The following is a 21,367-nucleotide window of genomic DNA, read 5'->3' as shown; positions in this document are numbered from 1 at the left end:
GAATCTTCCAGTGATGCTACTGATACCAATCCGGAAACCTGAAGATTGCCCACAACAGATCACCCACAGCTAGAATCAATGCCATTGCAACAATCTACAATTTATCAGGAAAATCAAAGACTGGCTCCAGAATTGATTTGTATTTTCTATACTGCTAGAGGCGACAGAGAGAGAAAGAGCGCCCAGTAAAATCAAACCAAATTCATTCCTGATTAGGTACCAATCGGGAATTTGGGAAATATTGTTGGTGTTGTGTTTTAGCCGTGTCTCAAAAAACCAGATCCCAAAGGATAGGAGATAATGGGGTGTTGGAATAAAGTGCAGACAAAGGATTGATCAGAATCTGAACCACTGCTCAGGGTGCGACTGACACACACAAACACACACACAGCGCTTACTGCGTGACTGACATAAATGCAGAGCTCACTGGTCGGGGAAACAATCACAGGCACAGAGCTCACCAGTGCGACTGACACACGCGCAGAGCTCACGACTCTGCAAGTGACTGATACGTGCAGAGCTCATGGCGCGACTGACACATGCACGTAAGTTCACTGCGTGACTAACGCGCACAGAGCTTACTGAGTGTCTGACACGCATGTGCAGAGCGCAAGGCGAGATTGACACACTTGCAAAGTTCACTGTGTGACTGACACACATACAGAACATTCTGCGCGATTGACACGCACGGAACACACTGCGCGACTGACACACACACCTCACTGCCCAACTGACACACACACAGAGCTCACTGCACGACTGACACATGCACAGAGCTCACTGCTCAAGTTGTAACTAACGCGCGCAGAGCTCACTGTGCGACCGACACGTGCAGATCTCACTGCTCAGTGTGTGGCCGACGCGTGCGCAGATCTCAGTGTTCAGTTGGCGACTGACACGTGCGCAGAGCTCACTGCTCAGTGTGCGACTGACACGTGCGCAGAGCTCACTGCTCAGTGTGCGACTGACACGTGCGCAGAGCTCACTGCTCAGTGTGCGACTGACACGTGCGCAGAGCTCACTGCTCAGTGTGCGACTGACACGTGCGCAGAGCTCACTGCTCAGCGTGTAACCGCCGTGCGCAAAGCTCATTGCGCGACCGACAAACAGGCACAGAGCTCACTGATCAGAGTGCGACTGATACATGCACAGACCACCGCTGACGGATGCACAGGGCTCGCTGCGCGACCGACGGGAGCACGGGGCTCGCTGCGCGACCGACGGGAGCACGGGGCTCGCTGCGCGACCGACGGGCGCACGGGGCTCGCTGCGCGACCGACGGGCGCACGGGGCTCGCTGCGCGACCGACGGGCGCACGGGGCTCGCTGCGCGACCGACGGGCGCACGGGGCTCGCTGCGCGACCGACGGGCGCACGGGGCTCGCTGCGCGACCGACGGGCGCACGGGGCTCGCTGCGCGACCGACGGGCGCACGGGGCTCGCTGCGCGACCGACGGGCGCACGGGGCTCGCTGCGCGACCGACGGGCGCACGGGGCTCGCTGCGCGACCGACGGGCGCACGGGGCTCGCTGCGCGACCGACGGGCGCACGGGGCTCGCTGCGCGACCGACGGGCGCACGGGGCTCGCTGCGCGACCGACGGGCGCACGGGGCTCGCTGCGCGACCGACGGGCGCACGGGGCTCGCTGCGCGACCGACGCGCGCACGGGGCACACCGCGCGACCGACGCGCGCACGGGGCACACCGCGCGACCGACGCGCGCACGGGGCACACCGCGCGACCGACGCGCGCACGGGGCACACCGCGCGACCGACGCGCGCACGGGGCTCACCGCGCGACCGACGCGCGCACGGGGCTCACCGCGCGACCGACGCGCGCACGGGGCTCACCGCGCGACCGACGCGCGCACGGGGCTCACCGCGCGACCGACGCGCGCACGGGGCTCACTGCGCGACCGACGCGCGCTCGGGGCTCACTGCGCGACCGACGCGCGCACAGGGCTCACTGCGCGACCGACACGCGCACAGGGCTCACTGCGCGACCGACGCGCGCACAGGGCTCACTGCGCGACCGACGCGCGCACAGGGCTCACTGCGCGACCGACGCGCGCACAGGGCTCACTGCGCGACCGACGCTCGCACAGGGCTCACTGCGCGACCGACGCGCGCACAGGGCTCACTGCGCGACCGACGCGCGCACAGGGCTCACTGCGCGACCGACAAGCATGCACAGAGCTAACTGCGTGACCGACAAGCATGCACAGAGCTAACTGCGTGACCGACGCGCACACAGGGCTCTCTGCGCGACCGACAAGCATGCACAGAGCGAACTGCGCGACCGACAAGCATGCACAGAGCTAACTGCGTGACCGACGCGCGCACAGGGCTCACTGCGCGACCGACGCGCGCACAGGGCTCACTGCGCGACCGACAAACATGCACAGGGCTCACTGCGCGACCGACAAACATGCACAGGGCTCACTGCGCGACCGACAAGCATGCACAGAGCTAACTGCGTGACCGACGCGCGCACGGGGCTCACTGCGCGACCGACGCGCGCACGGGGCTCACTGCGCGACCGACGCGCGCACGGGGCTCACTGCGCGACCGACGCGCGCACGGGGCTCACTGCGCGACCGACGCGCGCACGGGGCTCACTGCGCGACCGACGCGCGCACGGGGCTCACTGCGCGACCGACGCGCGCACAGGGCTCACTGCGCGACCGACGCGCGCACAGGGCTCACTGCGCGACCGACGCGCGCACAGGGCTCACTGCGCGACCGACAAACATGCACAGGGCTCACTGCGCGACCGACAAACATGCACAGGGCTCACTGCGCGACCGACAAACATGCACAGAGCTAACTGCGCGACCGACGCGCGCACGGGGCTCACTGCGCGACCGACGCGCGCACAGGGCTCACTGCGCGACCGACGCGCGCACAGGGCTCACTGCGCGACCGACGCGCGCACAGGGCTCACTGCGCGACCGACGCGCGCACAGGGCTCACTGCGCGACCGACGCGCGCACAGGGCTCACTGCGCGACCGACGCGCGCACAGGGCTCACTGCGCGACCGACGCGCGCACAGGGCTCACTGCGCGACCGACGCGCGCACAGGGCTCACTGCGCGACCGACGCGCGCACAGGGCTCACTGCGCGACCGACGCGCGCACAGGGCTCACTGCGCGACCGACAAACATGCACAGGGCTCACTGCGCGACCGACAAACATGCACAGGGCTCACTGCGCGACCGACAAACATGCACAGAGCTAACTGCGCGACCGACGCGCGCACGGGGCTCACTGCGCGACCGACGCGCGCACAGGGCTCACTGCGCGACCGACGCGCGCACAGGGCTCACTGCGCGACCGACGCGCGCACAGGGCTCACTGCGCGACCGACGCGCGCACAGGGCTCACTGCGCGACCGACGCGCGCACAGGGCTCACTGCGCGACCGACGCGCGCACAGGGCTCACTGCGCGACCGACGCGCGCACAGGGCTCACTGCGCGACCGACGCGCGCACAGGGCTCACTGCGCGACCGACGCGCGCACAGGGCTCACTGCGCGACCGACGCGCGCACAGGGCTCACTGCGCGACCGACGCGCGCACAGGGCTCACTGCGCGACCGACGCGCGCACAGGGCTCACTGCGCGACCGACGCGCGCACAGGGCTCACTGCGCGACCGACGCGCGCACAGGGCTCACTGCGCGACCGACGCGCGCACAGGGCTCACTGCGCGACCGACGCGCGCACAGGGCTCACTGCGCGACCGACAAGCATGCACAGAGCTAACTGCGTGACCGACAAGCATGCACAGAGCTAACTGCGTGACCGACGCGCACACAGGGCTCTCTGCGCGACCGACAAGCATGCACAGAGCGAACTGCGCGACCGACAAGCATGCACAGAGCTAACTGCGTGACCGACGCGCGCACAGGGCTCACTGCGCGACCGACAAGCATGCACAGAGCGAACTGCGCGACCGACAAGCATGCACAGAGCTAACTGCGCGACCGACGCGCGCACGGGGCTCACTGCGCGACCGACGCGCGCACGGGGCTCACTGCGCGACCGACGCGCGCACGGGGCTCACTGCGCGACCGACGCGCGCACGGGGCTCACTGCGCGACCGACGCGCGCACGGGGCTCACTGCGCGACCGACGCGCGCACGGGGCTCACTGCGCGACCGACGCGCGCACGGGGCTCACTGCGCGACCGACGCGCGCACGGGGCTCACTGCGCGACCGACGCGCGCACGGGGCTCACTGCGCGACCGACGCGCGCACGGGGCTCACTGCGCGACCGACGCGCGCACGGGGCTCACTGCGCGACCGACGCGCGCACGGGGCTCACTGCGCGACCGACACGCGCTCGGGGCTCACTGCGCGACCGACGCGCGCACAGGGCTCACTGCGCGACCGACGCGCGCACAGGGCTCACTGCGCGACCGACGCGCGCACAGGGCTCACTGCGCGACCGACGCGCGCACAGGGCTCACTGCGCGACCGACGCGCGCACAGGGCTCACTGCGCGACCGACGCGCGCACAGGGCTCACTGCGCGACCGACGCGCGCACAGGGCTCACTGCGCGACCGACGCGCGCACAGGGCTCACTGCGCGACCGACGCGCGCACAGGGCTCACTGCGCGACCGACGCGCGCACAGGGCTCACTGCGCGACCGACGCGCGCACAGGGCTCACTGCGCGACCGACGCGCGCACAGGGCTCACTGCGCGACCGACGCGCGCACAGGGCTCACTGCGCGACCGACGCGCGCACAGGGCTCACTGCGCGACCGACGCGCGCACAGGGCTCACTGCGCGACCGACGCGCGCACAGGGCTCACTGCGCGACCGACGCGCGCACAGGGCTCACTGCGCGACCGACGCGCGCACAGGGCTCACTGCGCGACCGACGCGCGCACAGGGCTCACTGCGCGACCGACGCGCGCACAGGGCTCACTGCGCGACCGTCGCGCGCACAGGGCTCACCGCGCGACTGACAAATACGCACAGAGCTCACTGAGCGACCGACAGGCGTCCAGCGCTCGCTGTGCGACTGAAACACGCACAGGGCTCACTGTGCAACTGACAAACGCACAGAGCACACTGCGCGACTGAAACACGCACAGAGCTCACTGTGCAACTGACAAACGCACAGAGCACACTGCGCGACTGACAAACATGCACAGAGTTCACTGCGTGACCAATGCGCGCACAGAGCTCACTGCGACTGACATGCGCGCACAACGCTCACTGTTCAGGGTGCAACCGACATGCACGCACACAGCTAACCATACAATTGACACACACGCACACACACAGCTAACCATGCAATTGACACACGCGCACACAGAGCTCACCGCGCGACTGGCACGCACAACGCTCACTGCTCAATCTGCGAATGACACACGCTCAGAGCTCACTGCTCAGGTTACAGCTGACACAGGCGCGCACAGCCCACCGCTCAACCGACACACAGAGCTCACTGCTCTGGGCGTGACTGACACAGAGCTCACTGCTCTGGGCGCGACTGGCAAACACGCAGAGAGCTCACTCCGTGACTGACACAAATGCAGAGCTCACTGGTCAGAGGGCAACAATCACAGGCGCAGAGCTCACCACTCCGCACATGACTGACACACACGTGCAGAGTACATGGCTCCGCACATGACTGACACACACGCACAGCTCACGGCTCCGCAGATGACTGATACACGCGCAGAATACACAGCGTGACTGACACGTGCATAAGCTCACTGCGCGACTAATGCGCACAGAGCTTACTGAGTGACTGATACATGCGCACAGAGCTCATTGACCTACTGACACGCACGTGCAGAGCTCAAGGCGCGATTAACACACTTGCAAAGTTCACTGTGCGATTGACACACATACAGAGCATTCTGCGCGACTGACACACATGCATGGAACTCACTGCGCAACTGACACACACTGAGCTCACTGCGCGACTGAGACGCGCAGAGCTCACGGCTCAGTGCGCGACTGACCCATGCACAGACCGCGGCCGACAGGAGCACAGAGCTCACTGCGGGCCGACAGGCGCACAGAGCTCACTGCGGACCGACAGGAGCATAGAGCTCACTGCGCGACCGACAGGAGCACAGAGCTCACTGCGCGACCGACAGGAGCACAGAGCTCACTGCGCGACCGACAGGAGCACAGAGCTCACTGCGCGACCGACAGGAGCACAGAGCTCACTGCGCGACCGACAGGAGCACAGAGCTCACTGCGCGACCGACAGGAGCACAGAGCTCACTGCGAGACCCACAGGAACACAGAGCTCACTGCGCGACCGACAGGAGCACAGAGCTCACTGCGCGACCGACAGGAGCACAGAGCTCACTGCGCGACCGACAGGAGCACAGAGCTCACTGCGCGACCGACAGGAGCACAGAGCTCACTGCGCGACCGACAGGAGCACAGAGCTCACTGCGCGACCGACAGGCGCACAGAGCTCACTGCGCGACCGACAGGCGCACAGAGCTCACTGCGCGACCGACAAACAAGCACAGAGCTAACTGCATGACCGACGCGCACACAGGGCTCACTGCGCGACCGACAAACAAGCACAGAGCTAACTGCATGACCGACTCGCACACAGGGCTCACTGCGCGACCGACAAACATGCACAGAGCTCACTGCGCGACCGACAAACATGCACAGGGCTCACTGCGCAACCGACAAACATGCACAGGGCTCACTGCGCTACCGACACGCGCACAGAGCTCACTGCGCGACCGACAGGAGCACAGAGCTCACTGCGCGACCGACAGGCGCACAGAGCTCACTGCGCGACCGACACGCGCACAGAGCTCACTGCGCGACCGACGCGCGCACAGGGCTCACTGCGCGACCGACGCGCGCACAGGGCTCACTGCGCGACCGACGCGCGCACAGGGCTCACTGCGCGACCGACGCGCGCACAGGGCTCACTGCGCGACCGACGCGCGCACAGGGCTCACTGCGCGACCGACGCGCGCACAGGGCTCACTGCGCGACCGACGCGCGCACAGGGCTCACTGCGCGACCGACGCGCGCACAGGGCTCACTGCGCGACCGACGCGCGCACAGGGCTCACTGCGCGACCGACGCGCGCACAGGGCTCACTGCGCGACCGACGCGCGCACAGGGCTCACTGCGCGACCGACGCGCGCACAGGGCTCACCGCGCGACTGACAAATACGCACAGAGCTCACTGAGCGACCGACAGGCGTCCAGCGCTCGCTGTGCGACTGAAACACGCACAGGGCTCACTGTGCAACTGACAAACGCACAGAGCACACTGCGCGACTGAAACACGCACAGAGCTCACTGTGCAACTGACAAACGCACAGAGCACACTGCGCGACTGACAAACATGCACAGAGTTCACTGCGTGACCAATGCGCGCACAGAGCTCACTGCGACTGACATGCGCGCACAACGCTCACTGTTCAGGGTGCAACCGACATGCACGCACACAGCTAACCATACAATTGACACACACGCACACACACAGCTAACCATGCAATTGACACACGCGCACACAGAGCTCACCGCGCGACTGGCACGCACAACGCTCACTGCTCAATCTGCGAATGACACACGCTCAGAGCTCACTGCTCAGGTTACAGCTGACACAGGCGCGCACAGCCCACCGCTCAACCGACACACAGAGCTCACTGCTCTGGGCGTGACTGACACAGAGCTCACTGCTCTGGGCGCGACTGGCAAACACGCAGAGAGCTCACTCCGTGACTGACACAAATGCAGAGCTCACTGGTCAGAGGGCAACAATCACAGGCGCAGAGCTCACCACTCCGCACATGACTGACACACACGTGCAGAGTACATGGCTCCGCACATGACTGACACACACGCACAGCTCACGGCTCCGCAGATGACTGATACACGCGCAGAATACACAGCGTGACTGACACGTGCATAAGCTCACTGCGCGACTAATGCGCACAGAGCTTACTGAGTGACTGATACATGCGCACAGAGCTCATTGACCTACTGACACGCACGTGCAGAGCTCAAGGCGCGATTAACACACTTGCAAAGTTCACTGTGCGATTGACACACATACAGAGCATTCTGCGCGACTGACACACATGCATGGAACTCACTGCGCAACTGACACACACTGAGCTCACTGCGCGACTGAGACGCGCAGAGCTCACGGCTCAGTGCGCGACTGACCCATGCACAGACCGCGGCCGACAGGAGCACAGAGCTCACTGCGGGCCGACAGGCGCACAGAGCTCACTGCGGACCGACAGGAGCATAGAGCTCACTGCGCGACCGACAGGAGCACAGAGCTCACTGCGCGACCGACAGGAGCACAGAGCTCACTGCGCGACCGACAGGAGCACAGAGCTCACTGCGCGACCGACAGGAGCACAGAGCTCACTGCGCGACCGACAGGAGCACAGAGCTCACTGCGCGACCGACAGGAGCACAGAGCTCACTGCGAGACCCACAGGAACACAGAGCTCACTGCGCGACCGACAGGAGCACAGAGCTCACTGCGCGACCGACAGGAGCACAGAGCTCACTGCGCGACCGACAGGAGCACAGAGCTCACTGCGCGACCGACAGGAGCACAGAGCTCACTGCGCGACCGACAGGAGCACAGAGCTCACTGCGCGACCGACAGGCGCACAGAGCTCACTGCGCGACCGACAGGCGCACAGAGCTCACTGCGCGACCGACAAACAAGCACAGAGCTAACTGCATGACCGACGCGCACACAGGGCTCACTGCGCGACCGACAAACAAGCACAGAGCTAACTGCATGACCGACTCGCACACAGGGCTCACTGCGCGACCGACAAACATGCACAGAGCTCACTGCGCGACCGACAAACATGCACAGGGCTCACTGCGCAACCGACAAACATGCACAGGGCTCACTGCGCTACCGACACGCGCACAGAGCTCACTGCGCGACCGACAGGAGCACAGAGCTCACTGCGCGACCGACAGGCGCACAGAGCTCACTGCGCGACCGACACGCGCACAGAGCTCACTGCGCGACCGACGCGCGCACAGGGCTCACTGCGCGACCGACGCGCGCACAGGGCTCACTGCGCGACCGACGCGCGCACAGGGCTCACTGCGCGACCGACGCGCGCACAGGGCTCACTGCGCGACCGACGCGCGCACAGGGCTCACTGCGCGACCGACGCGCGCACAGGGCTCACTGCGCGACCGACGCGCGCACAGGGCTCACTGCGCGACCGACGCGCGCACAGGGCTCACTGCGCGACCGACGCGCGCACAGGGCTCACTGCGCGACCGACGCGCGCACAGGGCTCACTGCGCGACCGACGCGCGCACAGGGCTCACTGCGCGACCGACGCGCGCACAGGGCTCACTGCGCGACCGACGCGCGCACAGGGCTCACTGCGCGACCGACGCGCGCACAGGGCTCACCGCGCGACCGACGCGCGCACAGGGCTCACCGCGCGACTGACAAATACGCACAGAGCTCACTGAGCGACCGACAGGCGTCCAGCGCTCGCTGTGCGACTGAAACACGCACAGGGCTCACTGTGCAACTGACAAACGCACAGAGCACACTGCGCGACTGAAACACGCACAGAGCTCACTGTGCAACTGACAAACGCACAGAGCACACTGCGCGACTGACAAACATGCACAGAGTTCACTGCGTGACCAATGCGCGCACAGAGCTCACTGCGACTGACATGCGCGCACAACGCTCACTGTTCAGGGTGCAACCGACATGCACGCACACAGCTAACCATACAATTGACACACACGCACACACACAGCTAACCATGCAATTGACACACGCGCACACAGAGCTCACCGCGCGACTGGCACGCACAACGCTCACTGCTCAATCTGCGAATGACACACGCTCAGAGCTCACTGCTCAGGTTACAGCTGACACAGGCGCGCACAGCCCACCGCTCAACCGACACACAGAGCTCACTGCTCTGGGCGTGACTGACACAGAGCTCACTGCTCTGGGCGCGACTGGCAAACACGCAGAGAGCTCACTCCGTGACTGACACAAATGCAGAGCTCACTGGTCAGAGGGCAACAATCACAGGCGCAGAGCTCACCACTCCGCACATGACTGACACACACGTGCAGAGTACATGGCTCCGCACATGACTGACACACACGCACAGCTCACGGCTCCGCAGATGACTGATACACGCGCAGAGTACACAGCGTGACTGACACGTGCATAAGCTCACTGCGCGACTAATGCGCACAGAGCTTACTGAGTGACTGATACATGCGCACAGAGCTCATTGACCTACTGACACGCACGTGCAGAGCTCAAGGCGCGATTAACACACTTGCAAAGTTCACTGTGCGATTGACACACATACAGAGCATTCTGCGCGACTGACACACATGCATGGAACTCACTGCGCGACTGACACGCACGGAACTCACTGTGTGACTAACACACACGCACAGAGCTCATTGCGCGACTGACACACACTGAGCTCACTGCGCGACTGAGACGCGCAGAGCTCACGGCTCAGTGCGCGACTGACCCATGCACAGACCGCGGCCGACAGGAGCACAGAGCTCACTGCGGGCCGACAGGCGCACAGAGCTCACTGCGGACCGACAGGAGCACAGAGCTCACTGCGCGACCGACAGGAGCACAGAGCTCACTGTGCGACCGACAGGAGCACAGAGCTCACTGCGCGACCGACAGGAGCACAGAGCTCACTGCGTGACCGACAGGAGCACAGAGCTCACTGCGCGACCGACAGGAGCACAGAGCTCACTGTGAGACCCACAGGAACACAGAGCTCACTGCGAGACCCACAGGAACACAGAGCTCACTGCGCGACCGACCGGCGCACAGAGCTCACTGCGCGACCGACCGGCGCACAGAGCTCACTGCGCGACCGACAGGAGCACAGAGCTCACTGCGCGACCGACAGGAGCACAGAGCTCACTGCGCGACCGACAGGAGCACAGAGCTCACTGCGCGACCGACAGGAGCACAGAGCTCACTGCGCGACCGACAGGAGCACAGAGCTCACTGCGCGACCGACAGGAGCACAGAGCTCACTGCGCGACCGACAGGAGCACAGGGCTCACTGCGCGACCGACAGGCGCACAGAGCTCACTGCGCGACCGACAGGCGCACAGAGCTCACTGCGCGACCGACAAACAAGCACAGAGCTAACTGCATGACCGACGCGCACACAGGGCTCACTGCGCGACCGACAAACAAGCACAGAGCTAACTGCATGACCGACTCGCACACAGGGCTCACTGTGCGACCGACAAACATGCACAGAGCTAACTGCGCGACCGACAAACATGCACAGAGCTAACTGCGCGACCGACGCGCACACAGGGCTCACTGCGCGACCGACAAACATGCACAGGGCTCACTGCGCAACCGACAAACATGCACAGGGCTCACTGCGCTACCGACACGCGCACAGAGCTCACTGCGCGACCGACAGGAGCACAGAGCTCACTGCGCGACCGACAGGCGCACAGAGCTCACTGCGCGACCGACACGCGCACAGAGCTCACTGCGCGACCGACAGGCGCACAGAGCTCACTGCGCGACCGACAGGTGCACAGAGCTCACCGCGCGACCGACAGGCGCACAGAGCTCACTGCGCGACCGACAGGCGCACAGAGCTCACTGCTCGACCAACAGGCGCACAGAGCTCACTGCTCGACCGACGCGCGCACAGGGCTCCATGCTCGACCGACGCGCGCACAGGGCTCACTGCTCGACCGACGCGCGCACAGGGCTCACTGCTCGACCGACGCGCGCACAGGGCTCACTGCTCGACCGACGCGCGCACAGGGCTCACTGCTCGACCGACGCGCGCACAGGGCTCACTGCTCGACCGACGCGCGCACAGGGCTCACTGCTCGACCGACGCGCGCACAGGGCTCACTGCTCGACCGACGCGCGCACAGGGCTCACTGCTCGACCGACGCGCGCACAGGGCTCACTGCTCGACCGACGCGCGCACAGGGCTCACTGCTCGACCGACGCGCGCACAGGGCTCACTGCTCGACCGACGCGCGCACAGGGCTCACTGCTCGACCGACGCGCGCACAGGGCTCACTGCTCGACCGACGCGCGCACAGGGCTCACTGCGCAACCGACGCGCGCACAGGGCTCACTGCGCAACCGACGCGCGCACAGGGCTCACTGCGCGACCGACGCGCGCACAAAGGCTCACTGCGCGACTGACAAACATGCACAGAGCTCACTGCACAACCGACGCGCGCACAGAGCTCACTGTGCGACTGACACGCGCGCACAACGTTCACTGTTCAGGGTGCGACCGACACGCGCGCACACAGCTAACCATGCAATTGACACGCGCGCGCACACAGCTAACCATGCAATTGACACACGCGCGCGCACACAGCTAACCATGCAATTGACACACGCGCGCGCACACAGCTAACCATGCAATTGACACACGCGCACACAGAGCTCACCGCGCAACTGGCACACACAAGGCTCACTGCTCAGTCTGCGAATGACACACGCACAGAGCTCACTGCTCAGGTTGCAGCTGACACAGGCGCGCACAGCCCACCGCTCAACCGACACACAGAGCTCACTGCTCTGGGTGCGACTGACACAGAGCTCACTGCTCAGGTTGCAGCTGACACAGGCGCGCACAGCCCACCACTCGACCGACACACATACAGAGCTCACTGCTCTGGGTGCGACTGACACAGAGCTCACTGCTCTGGATGCGACCGACACAGGGTGCGGCTGACAGAGAGCTCACTGCGACTGTCACAGAGCTCACTGCTCTGGGCGCGACTGACACAGAGCTCACTGCTCAGGGTGCGACTGGCAAACACGCACAGAGCTCACTGGTCTGTGTTTTAAGTGACACACGCACAGAGCTCACTGTTCTGGGTGCGACACACACACACATACCCACACACACACACACACACACACAGCTTTCCCTGTGGGCCACAGGTAGTTGTGGATGCTGGTCTTTCATGCGTTGAAGAGCAAGGGACAACTAATGCAGGAAATTTCTTTTGGAATGTTGACAGTTTTGAAGTGTTTTAGGGATCTGGTTTGAGCTCGATTGACACATTCACCTTGGGCTGAAATTAGAAAGTGTGGAGGCGATAGAGGCACAAGCTTTATAGAAATGGCTTTACATTCTCACCTTGAGCCCTCAGCCCGCTCTCTGCTGTCTCCCTCAATGGGCATCCTCAAAAAAATAATCAAAGTTCAAATTTAGAACAAAACAAAGGGAAGACATTTTTAGATAAAGCTGCAGACAATAAGCAGGTGGAACATCTTGTTACTGGTAATCCCCACTTTCCAAATGTTTACTTTATGCAATTTTGCTTTTACAAAAGAGCTACATCACTATCTGTTTTCGCGAATCTGAAGAGGATTTTCGCTTTTATGAAAAACGATACTTTTTTCCACATAAATCATGTACCTTCGCTTTACGCCATTTTCGGCTTGAAAGATTTCCTGGGAACGCCGTACTTTTGGATAGCGGGAGCTACCTCTACCCTGAATCCCACTTCCACCTGCACTATTTGATGGGCTTGAGAGTCCTGAACAACCTCCCTCATGAACAGAGTTCTGAATGTTTCAGGAAGTCTTTCCATGAAACCTACAATCCGACTGCAACTTCTCTTGTTTCCATCCTTAGCTTCCCACTAGAGACACTACAGAGATCCCTCAGCAACCCAGAGAGAACCTATACCAGCCGCAGCCCATGCTGTCCTACACCCACTTTCAGGCTCTGTTCACTGCAGTCTCTTCCTGATGATTGGCTGCCCTACTGTACAGACAGGAGCAGAGCACATCACCTCCACAGCTCATGCTTAGCATCTCAGACTGAGCAGCATCAACACTGACAGCGACAGCATTATTTTTTTAAATCAACTTACTCAGAAATGTTGCTACAAACTTCTGGGACAGCTGAGTTTTGAACCTGAGACTTTTAGCACAGAGGCAGGGATGCGACCACTATGTCACAAGAGCCCTCTGGGGAGTATGCTATTGATGACAATATAGTTAGTTCAAGGATGTGTTACTGACGTGGTGATCGATTTCAGGGCGTGTTATTGACGTGGTGATCGATTTCAGGGTGTGTTACTGACGTGATGATCGATTTCAGCGTGTGTTACTGACGTGATGATCAATTTCAGGGTGTGTTACTGACGTGGTGATCGATTTCAGGGTGTGTTACTGACGTGATGATCGATTTCAGGGTGTGTTACTGACGTGATGATCGATTTCAGGATGTGTTATTGACGAGATGATCGATTTCAGCGTGTGTTACTGACGTGATGATCGATTTCAGGGTGTGTTACTGACGTGATGATCGATTTCAGGGTGTGTTACTGACGTGATGATCGATTTCAGGGTGTGTTACTGACGTGATGATCGATTTCAGGGTGTGTTATTGACGTGATGATCGATTTCAGGGTGTGTTACTGACATGATCGATTTCAGGGTGTGTTACTGACGTGATGATCGGTTTCAGCGTGTGTTATTGACGTGATGATCGATTTCAGGGTGTGTTATTGACGTGATGATCGATTTCAGGGTGTGTTATTGACGTGATGATCGATTTCAGGGTGTGTTATTGACGTGATGATCGATTTCAGCGTGTGTTATTGACGTGATGATCGATTTCAGGGTGTGTTATTGACGTGATGATCGGTTTCAGCGTGTGTTACTGACGTGATGATCGATTTCAGCGTGTGTTACTGACGTGATGATCGATTTCAGCGTGTGTTATTGACGTGATGATCGATTTCAGCGTGTGTTATTGACGTGATGATCGATTTCAGCGTGTGTTACTGACATGATGATCGATTTCAGGGTGTGTTACTGACGTGATGATCGATTTCAGGGTGTGTTACTGACGTGATGATCGATTTCAGGGTGTGTTACTGACGTGATGATCGATTTCAGGGTGTGTTACTGACGTGATGATCGATTTCAGGGTGTGTTATTGACGTGATGATCGATTTCAGGGTGTGTTACTGACATGATCGATTTCAGGGTGTGTTACTGACGTGATGATCGGTTTCAGCGTGTGTTATTGACGTGATGATCGATTTCAGGGTGTGTTATTGACGTGATGATCGATTTCAGGGTGTGTTATTGACGTGATGATCGATTTCAGGGTGTGTTATTGACGTGATGATCGATTTCAGGGTGTGTTATTGACGTGATGATCGATTTCAGGGTGTGTTATTGACGTGATGATCGATTTCAGCGTGTGTTATTGACGTGATGATCGATTTCAGGGTGTGTTATTGACGTGATGATCGATTTCAGCGTGTGTTACTGACATGAAGATCGATTTCAGCGTGTGTTACTGACGTGATGATCGATTTCAGCGTGTGTTACTGACGTGATGATCGATTTCAGCGTGTGTTATTGACGTGATGATCAATATCAGCGTGTGTTACTGACATGATGATCGATTTCAGGGTGTGTTACTGACGTGGTGATCGATTTCAGGGTGTGTTACTGACGTGATGATCGATTTCAGCGTGTGTTACTGACGTGATGATCGATTTCAGGGTGTGTTACTGACGTGATGATCGATTTCAGGGTGTGTTACTGATGTGATGATCGATTTCAGCGTGTGTTACTGACATGATCGATTTCAGGGTGTGTTACTGACGTGATGATCGATTTCAGCGTGTGTTACTGACATGATGATCGATTTCAGGGTGTGTTATTGACGTGATGATCGATTTCAGCGTGTGTTATTGACGTGATGATCGATTTCAGGGTGTGTTACTGACATGATGATCGATTTCAGCATGTGTTATTGACGTGATGATCGATTTCAGGGTGTGTTACTGACATGATGATCGATTTCAGCGTGTGTTACTGATATGATGATCGATTTCAGGGTGTGTTACTGACGTGATGATCGATTTCAGCGTGTGTTACTGACGTGATGATCGATTTCAGCGTGTGTTACTGACGTGATGATCGATTTCAGGGTGTGTTACTGACATGATGATCGATTTCAGCCTGTGTTACTGACGTGATGATCGATTTCAGCGTGTGTTACTGACGTGATGATCGATTTCAGCGTGTGTTACTGACATGATCAATTTCAGCGTGTGTTACTGACGTGATGATCGATTTCGGCGTGTGTTACTGACGTGATGATCGATTTCGGCGTGTGTTACTGACGTGATGATCGATTTCAGGGTGTGTTACTGACATGATGATCGATTTCCGCGTGTGTTATTGACGTGATGATCGATTTCAGCGTGTGTTACTGACGTGATGATCGATTTCAGCGTGTGTTACTGACGTGATGATCGATTTCAGCGTGTGTTACTGACATGATCGATTTCAGGGTGTGTTACTGACGTGATGATCGATTTCAGCGTGTGTTACTGACATGATGATCGATTTCAGCGTGTGTTACTGACGTGATGATCGATTTCAGGGTGTGTTACTGACATGATGATCGATTTCCGCGTGTGTTATTGACGTGATGATCGATTTCAGCGTGTGTTACTGACATGATGATCGATTTCAGCGTGTGTTACTGACGTGATGATCGATTTCAGCGTGTGTTACTGACGTGATGATCGATTTCAGCGTGTGTTACTGACATGATCGATTTCAGGGTGTGTTACTGACGTGATGATCGATTTCAGCGTGTGTTACTGACATGATGATCGATTTCAGCGTGTGTTACTGACGTGATGATCGATTTCAGGGTGTGTTACTGACATGATGATCGATTTCCGCGTGTGTTATTGACGTGATGATCGATTTCAGCGTGTGTTACTGACATGATGATCGATTTCAGCGTGTGTTATTGACGTGATGATCGATTTCAGGGTGTGTTACTGACATGATGATCGATTTCAGCATGTGTTATTGACGTGATGATCGATTTCAGGGTGTGTTACTGACATGATGATCGATTTCAGCGTGTGTTACTGACATGATGATCGATTTCAGGGTGTGTTACTGACGTGATGATCGATTTCAGCGTGTGTTACTGACGTGATGATCGATTTCAGCGTGTGTTACTGACGTGATGATCGATTTCAGGGTGTGTTACTGACGTGATGATCGATTTCAGGGTGTGTTACTGACGTGATGATCGATTTCAGCCTGTGTTACTGACGTGATGATCGATTTCAGCGTGTGTTACTGACATGATCAATTTCAGCGTGTGTTACTGACGTGATGATAGATTTCGGCGTGTGTTACTGACATGATCGATTTCAGGGTGTGTTACTGACGTGATGATCGATTTCAGCGTGTGTTACTGACATGATGATCGATTTCAGCGTGTGTTACTGACGTGATGATCGATTTCAGGGTGTGTTACTGACATGATGATCGATTTCCGCGTGTGTTATTGACGTGATGATCGATTTCAGCGTGTGTTACTGACATGATGATCGATTTCAGCGTGTGTTATTGACGTGATGTTCGGTTTCAGGGTGTGTTACTGACATGATGATCGATTTCAGCATGTGTTATTGACGTGATGATCGATTTCAGGGTGTGTTACTGACATGATGATCGATTTCAGCGTGTGTTACTGACATGATGATCGATTTCAGGGTGTGTTACTGACGTGATGATCGATTTCAGCGTGTGTTACTGACGTGATGATCGATTTCAGCGTGTGTTACTGACGTGACGATCGATTTCAGGGTGTGTTACTGACGTGATGATCGATTTCAGCCTGTGTTACTGACGTGATGATCGATTTCAGCGTGTGTTACTGACGTGATGATCGATTTCAGCGTGTGTTACTGACGTGATGATCGATTTCAGCGTGTGTTACTGACGTGATGATCGATTTCAGCGTGTGTTACTGACATGATGATCGAATTCAGGGTGTGTTACTGACGTGATGATCGATTTCAGGGTGTGTTACTGACGTGATGATCAATTTCAGGGTGCGTTACTGACGTGATGATCGATTTCAGGGTGTGTTACTGACATGATGATCGATTTCAGCGTGTGTTACTGACATGATGATCGATTTCAGCGTGTGTTACTGACATGATGTTCGATTTCAGAGTGTGTTACTGACGTGATGATCGATTTCAGCGTGTGTTACTGACGTGATGATCGATTTCAGGGTGTGTTACTGATGTGATCGATTTCGGAGTGCAGTGTGAACTGAGGTTGATTGATTTGGAGTGAATTACAAATTGAGGTGGGATTGATTTGGGTCGTCTTACGATGTGATTGATTTCAGGGTGCATTTCTGACGTGGTGATTGATTTCGGGGTTTGTTCTGACGTGGTGATTGATATCGGGGTGTGTTTCTGTTGTGGTGCTTGATATCCGGGTGCATTTCTGACGTGGTGATTGATATCGGGGTGTGTTACTGACGTGGTGATTGATATCGGGGTGTGTTACTGACGTGGTGATTGATATCGGGGTGTGTTACTGACGTGGTGATTGATATCGGGGTGTGTTACTGACGTGGTGATTGATTTCGGGGTGTGCTTCTGACGTGGTGATTGATTTCGGGGTGTGTTACTGACATGGTGATTGATATCCGGGTGTGTTACTGATGTGGTGATTGATATCCGGGTGTGTTTCTGACGTGGTGATTGATATCCGGGTGTGTTTCTGACGTGGTGATTGATATCGGTGTGTGTTACTGACGCGGTGATTGATTTCGGGGTGTGTTACTGACGCGGTGATTGATATCGGGGTGTGTTACTGACGCGGTGATTGATTTCGGGGTGTGTTACAGACGCGGTGATTGATTTCGGGGTGTGTTACTGACGCGGTGATTGATATCGGGGTGTGTTACTGACGCGGTGATTGATTTCGGGGTGTGTTACTGACGCAGTGATTGATTTCGGGGTGTGTTACTGACGGGGTGATTGATATCGGGGTGTGTTACTGACGCGGTGATCGATTTCGGGGTGTGTTACTGACGCGGTGATTGATATCGGGGTGTGTTACTGACGCGGTGATTGATTTTGGGGTGTTTCTGACGCGGTGCCTGATTTCGGGTATGTTACTGACGTGGTGATTGGTTTTAGGGTGTGTTACTGACATTATGAATGATTTTGGGGGAGGGGTGTCACTGACATGATTGATTTCAGGGTGTGTTATTAATTGAGTTGAGATTGAATTGGGGTGTATTATGAATTGAGGTGGGATTGATTTGGGATGCGTTACTGACGAGTTGATTGATTTCAGGCTGTTTTACAGGTTGAGGTGGAATTGATTTGGGATGTATTACAGACATTCTGTTTGATTTCAGAGTGTGTCACTGACCTGGAGATTGATTTTGGGGTGTGTTACTGACGTGATTGATTTCGGGGTGTGTTACTGACGCAGTGATTGATTTCAGGGTGTGCTACTGATGTCGTGACTGAATCCGAGGGGGTGTTACTGACGTGATTGATTTCGGGTGTGTTATTAACGTGGTGATTGATTCTAGGGTGCATTATTGATGTGGTGATTGATTTCGGGTGCGTTATTGACGTGGTGATTGATTTCGGGTGCGTTATTGACGTGGTGATTGATTTTGGGTGCGTTATTGACGTGATTGATTTCAAGTGTGTTATTGACGTCGTGATTGATTTTAGGGTGTGTTATTGATGTAGTGATTGATTTTAGGGTGTGTTACTGACACGGTGATTGATTTCGGGTGCGTTATTGACGTGGTGATTGATTTTGGGTGCGTTATTGACGTGATTGATTTCGAGTGTGTTATTGACGTCGTGATTGATTTTAGGGTGTGTTATTGATGTAGTGATTGATTTTAGGGTGTGTTACTGGCGCAGTGATTGATATCAGGGTGTGTTACTGATGTAGTGACTGAATTCGAGGGGGTGTTACTGACGTGATTGATTTTGGGTGTTTTACTGACATTATGAATGATTTTGGGGGAGGGGTGTCACTGACATGACGATTGATTGCATTGTGTATTATGAACGGAGTTGAGATTGAATTGGGTTATTTTACGAGTTGAGTTGGGATTGATTTGGGATGTGTTACTGACATTCTGTTTGGTTTCAGGGTGTGTCACTGACCTGGAGATTGATTTTGGGATGTGTTACTGACATTCTGTTTGGTTTCAGGGTGTGTCACTGACCTGGAGATTGATTTTGGGATGTGTTACTGATGTGGTGATTGATTTCGGGATGTGTTATGAATTGAGGAGAGATTGATTTGGGTTGTGTTACTGATGTGGTGATCAATTTTGGGGTGCGTTACTAACGTAGTATTTGATTTCAGGGCACGGTGTGCATTGAGGTGGGATTGATTTGGGGTGTATTTCGGATGTGGTTGATTTTGGGGTGCGTTACTGATGTGGTGATTGATGTCCGGGTGTGTTTCTGACGTGGTGATTGATTTCAGGGCGTTATGAATTGAGGTGGGATTGATTTGGAGAGTGTGGTATGAATTGAGGTGGTGATTGATTTCAGGGTGTGTTACTGACGGTGATTGATTTCAGGGTGCGTTACTGACGTGGTGATTGATTTTAGGGTACGTTATTGACGTGGTGATTGATTTTAGGGTGGATTATTGACATGGTGACTGATTTTAGGGTGCGTTACTGACGTGGTGACTGATTTTAGGGTGCGTTACTGACGTGGTGATCGATTTTAGGGTGCGTTACTGACGTGGTGATCGATTTTAGAGTGCGTTACTGACGTGGTGATCGATTTTAGAGTGTGTTACTGACGTGGTGATTGATTTTAGGGTGTGTTACTGACGTGGTGATCGATTTTAGGGTGTGTTACTGACGTGGTGATCGATTTTATAGTGTGTTACTGACATGGTGATCGATTTTAGGGTGTGTTACTGACGTGGTGATCGATTTTAGGGTGTGTTACTGACATGGTGATCGATTTTAGGGTGTGTTACTGACGTGGTGATCGATTTTAGGGTGTGTTACTGACGTGGTGATCGATTTTAGGGTGTGTTACTGACGTGGTGATCGATTTTAGGGTGTGTTACTGACGTGGTGATCGATTTTAGGGTGTGTTACTGACGTGGTGATCGATTTTATAGTGTGTTACTGACATGGTGATCGATTTTAGGGTGTGTTACTGACGTGGTGATCGATTTTAGGGTGTGTTACTGACATGGTGATCGATTTTAGGGTGCGTTACTGACATGGTGATCGATTTTAGGGTGTGTTACTGACGTGGTGATCGTTTTAAGGTTTGTTACTGACGTGGTGATCGATTTTAGAGTGTGTTACTGACGTGGTGATCGATTTTAGAGTGTGTTACTGACGTGGTGATCGATTTTAGGGTGTGTTACTGACGTGGTGATCGATTTTAGAGTGTGTTACTGACGTGGTGATTGATTTTAGGGTGCGTTACTGACGTGGTGATCGATTTTAGGGTGCGTTATTGACGTGGTGA

At 56.8% G+C, this 21,367-nt stretch overlaps 1 protein-coding gene across 6 annotated transcripts in view; it reads right to left on the bottom strand.

Moving 5' to 3' along the window:
- mark2b (MAP/microtubule affinity-regulating kinase 2b) overlaps window positions 1-21,367 on the bottom strand; it is a 193,215-nt gene that overhangs the window by 6,956 nt on the left and 164,892 nt on the right. For 4 of the 6 annotated variants that reach the window (XM_087983803.1, XM_087983802.1, XM_087983807.1 and 1 more), the window contains one exon: window positions 13,156-13,200. The exons of the other annotated variants lie outside the window; for them this stretch is intronic. In XM_087983803.1, coding sequence (XP_087839929.1) covers window positions 13,156-13,200 — 45 coding nt within the window. The remainder of the gene's footprint in view (window positions 1-13,155; window positions 13,201-21,367) is intronic. 6 annotated transcript variants of the gene reach the window in all.

This window comes from Chiloscyllium plagiosum, unplaced genomic scaffold (assembly GCF_037043375.1).
Source record: "Chiloscyllium plagiosum isolate Xiang-an unplaced genomic scaffold, Cpla_swu_hap1 HiC_scaffold_46, whole genome shotgun sequence".
NCBI lineage: Eukaryota > Metazoa > Chordata > Chondrichthyes > Orectolobiformes > Hemiscylliidae > Chiloscyllium > Chiloscyllium plagiosum.
Note: the sequence above shows the minus strand (reverse complement) of the source record. Positions and strands in the feature narration are given on the sequence as shown.